Source organism: Trachymyrmex cornetzi, unplaced genomic scaffold, assembly GCF_001594075.2.
Source record: "Trachymyrmex cornetzi isolate Tcor2-1 unplaced genomic scaffold, Tcor1.1 scaffold217, whole genome shotgun sequence".
Lineage (NCBI taxonomy): Eukaryota > Metazoa > Arthropoda > Insecta > Hymenoptera > Formicidae > Trachymyrmex > Trachymyrmex cornetzi.
Window position 1 is genome coordinate 182,917 of NW_017296814.1, and position 15,524 is coordinate 198,440.

Below are 15,524 nucleotides of genomic sequence, written 5' to 3' on the forward strand. Positions count from 1 at the left end.
CTCTCTCTCTCTCTCTCTCTCTCTCTCTCTCTCTCTCTCTCTCTCTACGTCTCTTTCTCTCTTGTGTTTTCCTTCTCTCTTTTTCCCTCGTCTTTCTCACTCCCGCTCGTTGATTACCTTCCTCAGCGATCATCCGTCTCTTTCTCTCATACGCACGCATGCATTAAATCTCATCTTTTGTCCCACGTGCTCCTTCCATCGGCATAGTGATTCACTCGCTCGCTCATGTTGAGCTTCCGTGACGTCCGGAATCGTCGCTAGACAGAGAAGGATACAGTGACGGATTGTTAGCCGGGGGCGGGTCTGATAGTTGGCACTCTTCTGTCCTTAGAACCGCGGCGGAAGTGCCTCATACTTGCTGTGAGTTTCGTGTTTCATGTGTCTATAAATGAACGAATCGCAACGATTTCGTCTTCCGGTCAAATATTGCTTTAGCATTTAGGGATGATTTAATATTAATCATTAATTTAAAAGCTGATCGATTCGCCGATTTAATAATATTAAAGCTGTCTATTTGAATTTATATACATATATAATAGAAGCACGCATAATTAAATGTAGGGCGATATACGGAAAACGCGAGATAAAATCTACCTACTGGTAATAAGATTATATTTCTTGTTGATTAATGTCTTGTAAATTACATATAAATTGCGAAGCGCGTTGCTTTTGCTTTTAACTGTTCAGCAAACTGGTCGAATGATGCCTCTCGTCTGGCTAATCGTAGAATCGTACGTGACCGATCAAATGATCTTGTCGATTCGTGCTGTAAAGCATACCGTGAACGGAATCGTGAAGACCGACGCGCGTTGGACATTCTCTATTCGCTACGGTCAGATACAGAAGAACACGTGTTTCGTGTACGTTGCTACCATCATACGTGAAAGAATAGTTAACAGATTTCCCTGAGTTAATTATTTTTTTCCTTTGTCAATTAATGTCGTATTTCTGCGGTTCAAGATGTAATTTAAAAAATACATGTTATATTTATAAAGTATAAATTTTCCAAGTCCAATTTAAATATTTTTTTTATTTAAGTATATGGCATTTATGTTGATTAATGCGAGATTAGCAATTTTCCCGAAGCTCTTTTTTTCATTCAAATGAATATCCGCATCGCAAATTATTCACAATGCTTAATAGTTTTGCGACATATTTGCTCGGTGGAAGAAAATACGATATACAAGATCGCCGAAACGAGACTTTCCCATTATCCAGTGAGAGAATAGACGCTGGCCTCGAAGTAACCGCAATAAGTCACGGAAAAGAGTAGTCGATGCTCCCGGAAGTAGAGTTGGCGGCGAATGAGCTAACGGATGGACACCGCGGACTATTATTTAACTCTAATTGATGATAGCTCGCAAACTGTTCCACATTGATGGTCATCGATAATCGCTAATGATTCCGATCTCTAGCGCACTGCTGAGGGGCACCGCGAAATAATCCTCTCGTTACTCTCTATCTCTATCGTACGCGTGAGCATATTTCGAGGTACACGCAAGTGTGCGATGATCGATATTTCGCATGAGAAGTATTGATATTCGGCATAGATATTTCTCTGTTCCTTTAACGGTATCGAATTTAGGCTTCTCACGTCTCTCACGACCTAGTTTAGTGAGAAATATATGGGTTCATTATAATACCGAGTACAAAAGAGCAATCGCTTTCCTTTTACGTTATATTTATGTTATATTATTATCTCTTGATATTTATTTATTACAAACTTATAATTTTTAATAATATTTTATAATGCTTTAATTTATAATGACATTTAACTTTTTTAATTTATTACAATATAAATTTAATTCTATTATGTACTCTCTAAATTTCTTGGAATGAAATTTCACTCCAAAAGAGTTAAAATACTGCCATTATTGAAAAAGAATGAAAAATTTATACTTTTGAATGAGAATGGCAGATTTTCACTCGTTTTTTTTTTGGAGATTCACAATATTGGAATGAGATATATTCAAAGAAAGAAGTGAGATTTTTTTCTTTTGGAATGAATCATCCCTTTAAAAGAATGAAATTTGCCATTCTTATTCAAGAGTGGCAATTTTTCACTCTTTTTCAATAGTGGCAGTATTTTAACTCTTTTGTAGTGAGATTTTATTCCAAAAAATTTAGAAAGAATGGAAGATATTTTAAATTTTAATGTGTATAGAGAAACAAACTTTTTTTTATTACTAATATTAAAAAACAAAACAAATATGTTAATATAAGTAACTTAAAGATACCAATACTTAGCGACGCAAATCAAATATTAAAGTACTTTCGAATGCCGTATGCGTGTTCCTATAGCGGGCCTGCGCGTTTTATAAGTATGAGGTATGAGACGTCTTGTAACTCGCCACTCGTCGAATAGTGCAAGTAATCGGTTAATCGATAGATGCTCGCGCGATATGTCGCCATGAGAAGTGGAATTCGCATCGGGCAAACGAGATTGTTACGTTGTTTCTGCTATTTCGTGCGCGGGCGGGGAGAGGTGAATGACGTGTTACGGAGGTAGTTAACGGAAGAGTCCTCAGGGCTACGTACATACGTACGTTCAGACTTAGTGGTCTTTCTCTCTCACGATGAGAACGGAAAAAAAGGACGGACGTCGGTGGTACAAACGCACCCGCGGTGATGATTAACAGCCGGGCCCGGCGCATATCTCCGGGGCCTGACCGGAGAGGGTAATCGATTAATACACGATATCGAGCCCGTGCGTCTCTCGCGGCCATTGTTTGTTGTTAATTACACTGATACATCTAATCGACAAGCGAGGATCGGGCTCGACTATGATTCGGCGATTTGACCGGTCGCGGATGCGGGTCCGAGCTCTCCGACCCGGTTCTCCGAGATGTAAATGTTCCTTTAATGTAGATATCGACGTCGCTGTACCGCGACGTCGAGATACCGGGCCAACGGCGGCATTGTTTGGTAACATTGTAATGTTGCACCGCTCGTTTATCTGTGGCCGGCATCGAATCCGGCATTCTAATTAATACAAGTCGACGCGTCACGGCGACCGGTTTCATTACGGACACGGCACGAAGCTGAGAGTCCGCGTTATGACATTTATATGCGAACATATACTTCGCACTAATACAACGTGTGCCAATTTAATCAGACAGTTCGTTAATTTTTTTTAAATTAGACCACAAGAATTATTATAGGCATGTGAACGAGAATCTTGTAGATTACATTGAGATTATTGACATTATTAATTAGTTTAATCCACCGCATATTTTTTTAAGATAGAGCATATATATATATATATGCTCTATCTTAAAAAAATATCTATAAAAAAAGTTTTTCGCGATTTGAATATAAAATTTCTACAGGAAATTATGTTCTTATAAAAATGACAAATACATTACTTGTCTGATCAGATATAAATACGCAAACATGATTATCATACATGTAATTAATATGTCAAATTTTTCTATAATATTTAATAAATGTACCTTTATACATAGTTCATATAATCTAGTTTTTATCATATAAAAAAGAGCAAGAAAGAACAGTAAATTGCATGAAATATATTAACGCATATTAAATATTAATATTCTCGAGTATACGAAAGTAATATATTTACCCAGAGTTATATATGCACCTAGAGAAAAGATTGCTCCGATTTAAAGAAATTTTCTTTGCTATACGGTTAACAAAAATTTCGTTGATTTGTGAAAAAATTTCTTTGATTTAAACATTATTTTTTATAATCAAATAAAAATTTATTTGATTTAAAGAAATTATGTTCAAATCCAAGAAATGACATTCAAATCATTTCTTTGGATTTGAACATAATTTCACCGTATAGCAAAGAAAATTTCTTTAAATCGAATCAACCTTTTCTCTAGATGTGTATAAATGAAAATATTGATGAAGGCTATTGTCGATAATGTACAGAAGTTACTATCGATGAATGTTTAGATTGATAACATACATACTATTGATAAAACTCAATCAGTTAAGTTTAGTATTGCTGAAATAGTGCTGCTGGAAATACTCTCGGCAGTGACTCTATCTTCGAACTTATGATTTTGGATCAATGGAAAAAAATGATTTTATTCAGTTGTTGAATGAATACATTAGTAAGCAAAGCTGCGTATGTTTTTTGCATATATTTGTGTAATTAACTTTTCTCTCATTGCTATTTTCTTATTGATTTATCACAAAAATTATCAATATATATGTGCTAAAGAATAATGTATAATTTAATTGTCAAATCGCATATGATTGTATAATATTGTAATTTTATGTATAAAATATTATAGATAATCCTACAAAGTATACGCGAAAAAAAAAACAATCATAGTCGAATTAACAAGATATGTTTAATTAAGTAAATTTTGGTAGAAGTGAACTGAAATTCCTTGTTATTAAAATCAAATATTTTAGTATGCAACCAGAAAATTTAGGTATGATTTAGGTTAGACTTTGGTGTGTATATTTCAACCAAAAGTGTTGTTATTTTCATTAGAATGCACGCGGCCAATATGTGTGGTTACAGTAATCAAAATATTTTACAGTAGCCAAAAAATTATGAATCCTTTACATTTCCCCAAATAATACTCTGGTTATCATATACGTATTTCAGATTAATTCAATCATTTTTTTAGTATACTGAGAAGGGGAAAAAAGTCTGATCGGAATTATATTTTTATAAAGCGCAATGAGTTCATTTTAACATCCGGTTCGTCTCCCACCTGCTCGAGGTTAGCTGTTAAATCGCCGGTTAATTGCGCGCGGCCGTTCGCAAGAACGAGCCATGTTTCGCCGATGGTGCGTGGCCGGGCTCCAAGTGTCGCGTTAATTACTGAACGTTAGGCAAGCTCCTCCCTCCCGACGTATAGGTAGATGGATGGATTACTTAACACTTGTCACGCCTCGCTAATTAACATTCAGTCATCTCCCTCTCGGAAGTACTTCCCCTGTCCCTCCGCCGCAACGATGACGACGCGACAGGTGGAAAGTCGTTTAATATTTATCGACCATCGCTCCCGACCCCGTTGGCACCTTTGGGGCCCGATACACGCACCCGGCCACGGCCCCGGCCCCGGTCACAGCTCAATCAGAATTCGTGATGGCGCGCGACGCTTCATGGAAAATATTAGAATACGACGTCGTGATCGCCGATTAACGATGGATAAATGGACGGGTGCGGAGTATTTTTTTTTTCTTTCTTTTCTCATTCGCGACTGTCAATGATGCAGGGTCTCGGCAGGTTCTACGGAATTCCAGATGCAGGACGTTTCGTCCCATTGAATGTAATCTGCGCATTCGATCGCGACCGGGTGTCGTCGGAGATGTGCACATTGTTGAATGCAGGCGTGCGTATATATGATAACTAATGAAACTTAACACGTTCAATGCCGTGGCATTGCTTAGCTGACTCTAATATTGACGATGAGATTCTTGGAAGACCGTCGCGAGAGATGTTTTATTGGTTGGAATTTTTGTTGGCTGCTTATCTGGATGAGAAACGCGCATGGTCGATGCAGATGAGGCAAATCTAGTGCATCTTATTTTAGCAAATAGGCGTGTGCGTGTAAATGCAATATTGTCGTACCCATCAAGAACGTCTATTAGTATAAAGATAATAACAGTAAATTATTTCCAAGTTCTCCATCTACTAGATCGCAAGTTATCTTAATTCCACTGCTGACTTAATTCAGTGCAATTTTGCTTGTAATTAAAGTTACGAGAAAAATGTTTCAATCAAGTAAGTAAGGAAAAGATAAATGTGGTCGAGGCTCTTAGTGTTTAATAATGTTTTTATATGTAAATTATAATAAATACATTTTTTAAGGTTTAGACTTTTCTGGTTTTTTATTTTCTGATTAACTTGTGGTTAAATTTAACCTGATAATTTAAAAATTGTTTGTAGTGAGTAGCTTTTAAAGTTACCACAAAGTCGGTAGTTTTGTGATTAATCATAACTAGAGAAACACAATTTTTAAAGTATTATCAAGTTAAGTGAGGTTAAAATTAAACCACAAGTTAATCAGAAAATAGGAAAACCACGCCTCAGTTATGTAAACTGCGCACTGCTTACTGCCGGACTTGAAACGCAATCATAAACTGAAACTAAAATAATATCACAATTAAATTGTGATTGAAAAATGTCTCAAATATATACCATCTTTTTTTACGTAATAAAATGGATGTAACATTGTAACGATTTCCATGTTACAAGATGTTGTGCGAAAATTGTGCATATAGAGAAATCGCATTTCCGTAAAATAATGATAGTTTGGTCACACGTTACTAAATTTGCTTGTAGAGTTGAGAGGTTAATTAACAAACTTAAGCAACATTTGATATGGTCAATGTTTGAATGGTTGACAGCCTGGGAAGACCGTGTCCCATTGGCGCTAATGTTGAGGCTAATGACTGTAGAAGTCGATGTCATAATTGAGAGGAAAAAAGATAATGCTGGTGTATCCTATATGAAGAACGACATTAGAAGAACGGTTATGACATAATTACGCAAATACGTCGTCTCATTTCACGCGTCATTCATTTACTTTTATCCTTTACTTCGGCCGAAAATTAATGGTTACACGTTTATGATTTTATAATCAAATATATTTAAAATATAATGACAATAGAATTGTGGCACACCTGCTAAGTTAGAGAAAATAAAAAACTCAGTTTTCATAATTCTTTTTTCAATTCCTTTCCTATAATTCCACTGTATAAACAAATTTGTCCGTCTAGTTATCTAGTTAGATGAAGTCTATCATTTACTCATAATGATAACTAGGCAGAAAAACTTGTTTATGTGGAATTAGGAAAGGAGTTATCTGGATCCCCATTGAGTTTACAAAATAATTATGAAAACCGGATTCCACAGAGTGGGAGATTTCAATGATCCCGACCGATCACGGTACGTACGCCACTGCGACGCGATATCTAATGAGGCTATTAACACGCTCCGCGCCGTCGAGGAAACTTGGACGAGCGTGCGTTTATGACAGCCGATGACCTACCTAGCGGCTTCCATTAGAGCCGCGTACGAGCGCCTTGAGTGAGACATTTACCGGCTCCCCCCGAGCCGATCCCTCGGCTTTAGCAGGTGCCCGGCCGCCGAGGTACCATTTAAAACTTCCTCGCTTTTACGCACTGTAGGCTGTACGCGCGACGCGTGCCTCCGGGCCCCGATCCGATCCGATCCCATCCCGGGCTCTCAAGACGTACGCGACGACGCTATTAGCCAGCTTGGCGCATTAGCGGGCAATGCGCGTGAGGATTGCCGACGTTACGTAAGTTCCCCCATTACAGTGCGAATTACAAGCGACTTCTCGGCGGCCGGTTAGAAATCACTTACGGCGATCGGTTCACGGTGGTACTCGCGGATTGGGGATAAATTATCGCGGGAATGTTCTCTCTTAACGTATGCAAATTATGAGCGAGGAGGAAAAAACGGATAGCCGGTTCGCTTGAATAGATCTGTCGTCGCGATTGCGTCGAGATTGCGTCGATTATATCGGGTATGAATCACGATCGCATTGCGCACACAATCGTCATGGATGAACGAGTGTGTCGATGTGCGTAGCGCTAACCTGTGTCATTGAGCGGATGAGAATTAAAAATCAACTGCAAAATTATCCGCGGAGGCTTCCTCTATGCGACGTGACGCGTGTAATTTAATACACATTGTTTCCTTCGATGTGAATTCACTCTCGGCTCTCGAGGCTCCCGATATGTACGTGTATTTAGCCTTGTTGACTGGACAATCCTTGCGAAATGAGATAGAGGTAGAGTTATTACTCTACCGACAGTAATAGATAATTATTCGAAATCATGACAATTGGAAACCACGATGATAGTTCCGCGTGTATCAACGCACCGTATAATAGATCATCGGGTTTACATCTGTCATGAATGTTACTACCGTAAGATGGAACAAAGCTACTATGAATAATTTGTTTTTCTCAGACAATAAGTAATTCCAGAATGTTATTTTTACAAGTTTTTTTTTTTTACATCAGTTTGATTTTATCCTGTCTTACATTATATCATTTATCAAACGTAATTAATAATCGCGATACACTCTCTATGGAAATACAAATTATGCGATGTTCTATCTTGATCGCAGCGGGTGCCTGAGAGACCCAAAAGGCCGGCTAATACCAAATACGAATAATTAATCGCCCCACTTACGGTTGCGGAGCTATGGCTAATCGAATGCGAATGCTTTCTGTTGCAGATTCGTGCGAACCCGTTGCGGAGCGACCTTACGGTGAGTGACTCACGATCTCAATTTCCCAGAGATTACAAGACCGTACTTATGCCACGGTAAAAATCGTCGCGGAACCTTCTATTCAGTATCTTCCGTGAAAAAAATATCCTCCCTATTACGCAGTCTGTGCGCTTCGAAACGCGTTGACTCGACTCGCGCAATTCGCTTCCATTCAGTGCCTCATTCGCCGTTGATTTCATACAGCATTGCGAAACGCGATGTAACGCCGCTGGGTGCCTGTTTTCTCTCTCTCTCTCTCTCTCTCTCTTTCTTTTTACAGCGTACACTGGCCCGATCGTGTGCCTATGCAAACGCGTAAATTAGATCGAATTCTCGGAATAATTACTTCAAGCGGAAAGTGTTGGCTAGTTTTATATCATAGATACACCAAACCAAAGCAAAAAGCGATCCGACTTTCGATCATAACAAGATATACTTATATTTTCATAGAAATTGTGAGAATTTGCTTGACCAATTTTTCACACATTTACATATATAATGATGTAATCAGTTTTTTTAAATAATAATCAGCTAGTTTTTATAGCCATGTTCCGATGCACCAGTAGTGAAAATCTATAGTATATGTAACGCGAACTATAGATTTTCAGTAATAGCAGTGTATACCGGAACACGGCTTGTATAACGTTATTTGTTAGCAGATTAAAAAGCCAATTTTTAATATATTTTTTGTATCTCTTCGCGAACTTAATTCTCGACTCTACAAGACTGACGTTCTTGTCTCTTTTGGTATCTTCTTGCGTCGACACTTTCGTATTCGAGTTCAATGACGGCGAATCCGACAAGCGAATCCAACGACGGTCGGAAAGACGTTTCGAAAAGCCGTTCATCTCTGGGCGTGATATCAAGTCGGGGGCTGTTAGGAGAGCATAAAAAGCCGCGTTGCATCCGGTCGCGTCTCCTCTATGCCAGAAGTCGTAAAATTCAGCGTTATGCGATTCGGGGCCTGTGTTTTGTCCCCCTTTCGAGATTATGATTATCCCAGCAGTGGCGGCAGCCACCGTGGCTAATATCACGCAATAAGCACGCCGGAGCCCAAGAAAGCAACAGTCTATCCTTCTCTCTTCCTCTTTCACCTTCTCTTGCTCTCTTTCCCGCTCTGTCTCTGCCTTTGGCTTCGTCCGTCTTCGTCTCTTAACCTTCTCTTCTTCTGTTTTCTTCCTCCGGTATATAATATGTGCCACCAAACCTGATGGTGTAAACGGTCATCCAGTGGAAACACGTGGATGGTCCAGGAGGCCATCAAACGAACCGCGTAGCCTTGCGAGAGCATTCTAACTTTCCTGAAGCGACTCCATCTTCACGGTCTATCGTACGTTTGAGAACACCGAGTCGCGGTAGTTGACTAGGTGTTGCGTTGCTAATGGTGGCGGAATGCCCTGAGGACTATTGGGTCGTTCATATCTTAGTAGGCATTGAATATTCCTTGATATAACAAAACCACTTCTTCTCTTCTATTTATTACAACTTTTCCTTTAACTTCTCTTTAAGAAATCTTATCTTTATATGAAATCAAGAATTATCACAGCAAAATATTTCTATACTTGAGCGAACGTTGAAGAATTCTTGTTTCGGCGGGTAGTCGAGGTATTTGAGATTTTCGGGGGTTGTCGAATCAACAGGTTTCGGTTATGAGAGTGTAAAGCGTTTTGAATCTGACCCCTCGAGGGGCATGAATCCTCGGGCGCGAATCTCGATGTAGGAGAGAAAAAAAAGGGCGAATCTTGCCCGTGGGGGGTCGTGTCAGGCGCGGTTGCTCTCCCGATCGGTGAAATTGCGCGCGTGTGTTACGCGCGCGTATGTATTAAACGGGGGTAGTCCGCCGACCCCACGCTACGGGGGTGGCTGACAGGCCGATTAGGGCAAGATGGGAGAGAAGCCGAGGGCCCCCACGGAAAACTTAAAATAACATCGCTCGATCATCCGGGTGTCTTCGCAGACAGCCGACGACGCCGTGCTCCGACATTCAAACGTTTACCATCCCGTCGCCTTCCGTTGCTTCCTGCTTTACCCTAATCTTCGCCTGTGAGTGTTCTATGTCGCGAACCAACCTGTCCTCGTTTAAATCAAGCTATATATTTACATGTTTACAACACATGTACAATAATCACGGATCTTTCATTAAAAGGTTGTATTACGTCAAAGGAAGTTAGTCATCTAGAATTAGTATTTTAAAGTCTGTATAAATTACTTATAAATTCATAATCTCTATCATTTATCTTGCAATTTATTTATGGAACATAAGAGCAAAACTAAAATATTTTGAACATTTTATAATTAAAATATTCTTATTTCTTTTTTACAAATGTACAATTTATTTATATTGGTTGTAATTCTTTTATTCGAATATGTATACAGTCCCTGACCACCTTATCTTTTTGCACTCTTTTCTATTTGGTTAAATTTGTTGTCTTAGAAACCTTCACTCCCTTTTAGCTATTTCCCGCTGAGAAGTATCACCAGCATCTAATAATCCCTTCACCATACCTATTTTTATAGGCGAAATATCGCTTTTCTTACCCATTCTTTAAAAATAAAACAAATCAAACATGCATGCCCAAAGTAGATACAAAACATTAAAAAACATGCAAAATAAATATAAATTGTTGTTAGACATGTTAATAAAGCATAAATAAATAAGTTAAACATAAGTTATTATTTAACTTATCGTTATATTTTATTAATGTTAACAATTTACGTCACGAGACAAAGTGTTCTAGATAGAGATTATATGTAACTTCGGCGTGGTTAAACAGTTGACACATGTCAAAATGGTGATCTATGTTACAGTTGCATGCACAGTAATTTAAAAAATAGTATTGCCACGTGAAATACAAATCTTTCTACCACTTTTTATAAAAATTTGCGAACTTATAAAAATATCGTAAAATTCAACAGTAGTCATAATAATGTGGCCAAGGACTGTAGGTATACATGTGTGATAGATCTTTGATATTTGAGAGAAAAAAATTTTTAATGAAACTTAGACATAGCATAAGAGAAAGATATCGTCGCAAGATTTTTAAGTTGCTTTACCAGGGAAATTTACGAAACAGTCAGAGGTTGAGCACCTCTTCGATGCTCATTACAGAGCGTCCCGCCCCCGGCGGCGGATAATCAGGGTGTATGGGGGAGTGAGGGGGGCGGGGGCGGTGGGTGACCTCGCCCGGGGCCTTTACTCTCCTCTTCTTCGCCCTGCCACTTCCACGTCTCTTTACTCTGTTCTTCCTACCTGACGGAATATGCCTTTCTCTCTCCTTCCTCCTCTCTATTCTCTTATCTCTTTTCCTCTCGGCGGTATCCAAGTCCTTTCCTCTCGACGCTTTCGTCTACCAACTACCTGCGAAGGTGACGGAGCAGCAGCTCAGCTTTACGAATTGCGATCTCGCCGGTACTTTGCATTCGGTGTATATTGCTATCATCCTCGTCGCTTTACCCTCTGTTGTTCCTTTTCAAAATTAAGTTGTCTAAATTTTATCTAAATGTATTTCATAGCAATGTTTGAATTATTCTATCTAATACCTTGCATAAATAACAAACAGAAATATTTATATTATTTTTTAAAAAATAATATGTAAATTTCAATCATTTTTTGATAGAATATTAGATAATCTGTAGCCTAAAAACTTTGATACTCATTTATTTTTATATTATGAATATTAAAATTTATATATATTTTTTATTATGAAATATGATTTTATAAATATGATACTTATATTAGAATATCCACTAGATATTGAGTACTTCGATATTCCTGAGATAAGATTAATCAATAGCGCGAGAGAGAAAGAGAGCCACCGGCTATTTGGCTGCGAATAATAATGATTATGGGCAGGTACTCTCCGCGAACAGGAAATGGCGTTGGTGAACGTCGGTGGAGGTAGAAGGTAAAGTTTTTTGATTCGTCGTTTCGCCCAGGACGACAGCAAGCCGTGTGGTTATCTTCCTTTTTTGTGGTTCATTATCTATGCAGAGACTAGTGAAGAGAGCGCGGACAGATGGGACAGAAGAGAAGGAAGGAGAAAGGTCTGGGGTCAGGATTCACAAAGAATTGAGAGTTTCGGGACACGCCGCTGAATAATTGGAATCCAAACAGGGGACTCCACTCGGTGCTCCATGCGGATTCTCAACCTGTGGATCTACTGTTATTCTTAGAAAGAATTTGTGTCCACGTAAGGATTGACGTTACGGCACACGTGATAGTTTCGATGCATCGAAAAACTTGTATCGTATGAAAGAGTCTCGTAATCTGAACTCGATCTAACTTGCAAAGAGCACACGAGAACGGATCCTGTACACAGAGGGAAATATTACGGTTCTCGCAAATGCGATCAAAGAAATTTCTTCCGCGAACACGGTAATTCCACGCACAGAGAGTACTGGTAGAAGTTGCTCTCGTCTCCGCTCGAGCTTCTCAAAAACTGTATGCACGCTTCTCGAGCGCGTTTCCAAGAAATTTTATATAACCAACCGTCGTTGCCTATTCACAGGTACTCGTTCCCTCAGGTTGTATCCAGTACGCTCTTTTCGCCGTTACGTATTGGAATGTGACGGTACTACGATGATGCTCAATCGCCCGTTTATCCCGTTACGAGATTTTTTCTTTCCCTCGCGAACACATCAGCCACCGACCTCTGTCTCAAACTCGTTCGATGGGTGTGCAAGAAAATGTTGATGCCACTCGTCTTCGAGACCCCTCACGCATCCTTTTTCTCTAAAATGGTCAAGAAGGCTCAACGGACCGGGGAGGTAACATGCGGTCGAGATTCTGCCCCGTTTAGGGATTGACGAGATTCACCGTAAATTACTGATCTCGATGACTGGCGAAAGATGGTTTTACACATTAACTCCCTTTTTTTAAGGAAATGGAGAATCGATTATGTTCCTAATATTTTTAAAATAATTATTCATCTTTGTATCATTAACTCTCCGTCTGCAGTTATATTTTTACTTCCTCCAGCCGAAGTTTTCTTCACTGTTCTAGGCTTTCAAAAAATGTGGAAAATTTCAGGGTTACTTTTCAACATCTCTATTATATTATTAATAATTTTTTCACAAGAGAGAGAGAGATATTTTAGGAGTAGTAACCGGATTCCGCTTTCCTTCATTTCGCGAAGAAATTTGAGAGTGAAATTTGCAAAAAACCAGATTGCAGACAGAAGATTAATGAATATAGTGAGTTTTTTATCTTGAAAATAAGTTAAGAATAATATTTCGCCGACCGAATCACGTTTTACATTCGAGAAGATGTGTGAGGTTGAAAACTGCACAGTAACTTGCTTCAAAATGGCCTCGTTCATAATTTCCTCGTAATTATCCCCTCTTATCTATGCGTGCAAATTTGCATATGCGACCGCAGTTAAGCACACAGTACACGTTATTCAATCTCTCAGATAGCGGCGAAGGAATGTAAGAGTTTCCGGAATCTGTTAACGAATGAATACGTGAATATGAGAGACGGCGTCATCATTCGTTTTATCGGACCTATCTTTGGGGCGAGCGATGTCCATTCACCTTCGTCACCTCATGTCAGAAAACGCATCGTGATGTAGTTCATGGGCAGCATCCGACACCTGCGGACGATGTTGGGTCTGCCCTCACTTTGCCGCGAAAACGGTGGCGCCATTCAGGCAATCCTCCCATTAAAGAATCCAGACGGTCCCTCCTGAAAAAAAGGCTGAAAGAACAAGGAAAAGATGATTCGACAGCCGCATTAGTTCCCACAGTAATAATTGCCTATGTCCTACGCAAATTCCTAGATTGCTGCATTTCCTGGAAACAGGCTGACAGAAGCATAGATGTACGCATCCGCGCCAATTATTTTTCCCGTTTCCGCGAGAAAGAGGGAAGAGAGCATGATAAAGAATGTACGACTAGAGAGCCAGTCGAACAGAGATACTATTTTTTCTCCGAATATTGTTGATGGAACGGCATCACCGTTTTATCCGTGAACTAGCGTTCGTCCAGTTCGATAGAAGAAGCTTTATCGCGCAAAATTGACTGTTCGGAAGTGAGGGCAAAATTTTAGTTCATTCGATCGATTCAGGATTGCACGACATTACGTATATATCTTCCTCGAGTGTCCGAGGAAATTGGAGCTTCAACTGAATCTCACGATGTACCTAGAGCGCCATTATTTAATTTAATCTTTTTTTAACACAAATTACACTGTATAAATTGAATTAATAATTTAATTAATAATTTCTAATACAAGAAAAGAAAGTAACACATTTTTAACACATTTTTCGGCTGAATCTATCGCTAGAAAAATTCCATCAGGTCCAGCTTTTAAGATGCATTGGAAGAAATGTTTTGCATGATATACCATATATGACTTACAAAAACTTCTTACCTTTTAATTAAAAAATTTTGATTGTAATCAAAATTTTTAAACTTCACTATATTATATATTGGAGAAAATGTCTTTTCTTATATTTAAAAAACGGACCTGATGCAAATATTTCAATGACGGATTCGGGCTCAATGTCGAAAATTACCCTAAAAACAATCTTCATATGCTCTTGCATAAAACCTCAAACTATAATGTTATTATAGAATCAAGCTTATCGTCATCTTTTTCGATTATTGTTAACAATTTCATTCACATAAGATGGCGTTAGAAAGGAATAATTATCGGATAAATTTAATTTTTTGGGGGGCCTAAATCGATTTAATGCGTGACTATATCAAAGAATTCTTCGTCTAGATCCATTATTCTTCATTCGATTCCGGATCGCGTTCGACGTGGCTACATCGCGGTGCGGCTCTGAAAGCATTCGGATTCATGAATGAACTATGTGGCAAGCGGACGACGGCCCGACGGAAGCACTATTATTTAGCATAGCCACTTTTTCGGGTCGTCGTCGCCCTTCGCAGCGGCGTGGCGGCGGCGTTGTCTCTTTTGTATCGTGGCGAGCCGCGAGCGATGACGCTGCAAAGATGGGCGCGTTCCGATTCTCAGTGGATCTGGAGCAGGTTCGTTTCTTCTCGAAGATCCTCCAACGTAACTAATGGACGCCACTTCGCCTCGCTAGGACACTTTATTATCGTAATTCGACTTCTATTAGCGCGCCGACTGAAATTGTTCGCCATGTCGACGGGACTTCGCACGTCGAGTACTTCAAAACTACGTCAGCTGTACAAATTCACACTCCGACTTATGCATTAAGTTATTTGCGTAGTCACGAGCATATGCAGAAATGTTCCTCCTGCAGGGATATATTCGAAACATACATTTCCAATCGTCTTATATGTTTTATTATATCATGTG

At 39.2% G+C, this 15,524-nt stretch overlaps 1 protein-coding gene across 2 annotated transcripts in view; it reads left to right on the forward strand.

Moving 5' to 3' along the window:
* Nucleotides 1–15,524, forward strand: part of LOC108760070 (POU domain protein 2) — a 144,701-nt gene that overhangs the window by 22,377 nt on the left and 106,800 nt on the right. For both annotated transcript variants that reach the window (XM_018505850.1, XM_018505852.1), the window contains exon 2: nucleotides 8,204–8,236. In XM_018505850.1, the coding sequence (XP_018361352.1) occupies nucleotides 8,204–8,236 (33 nt within the window). The remainder of the gene's footprint in view (nucleotides 1–8,203; nucleotides 8,237–15,524) is intronic.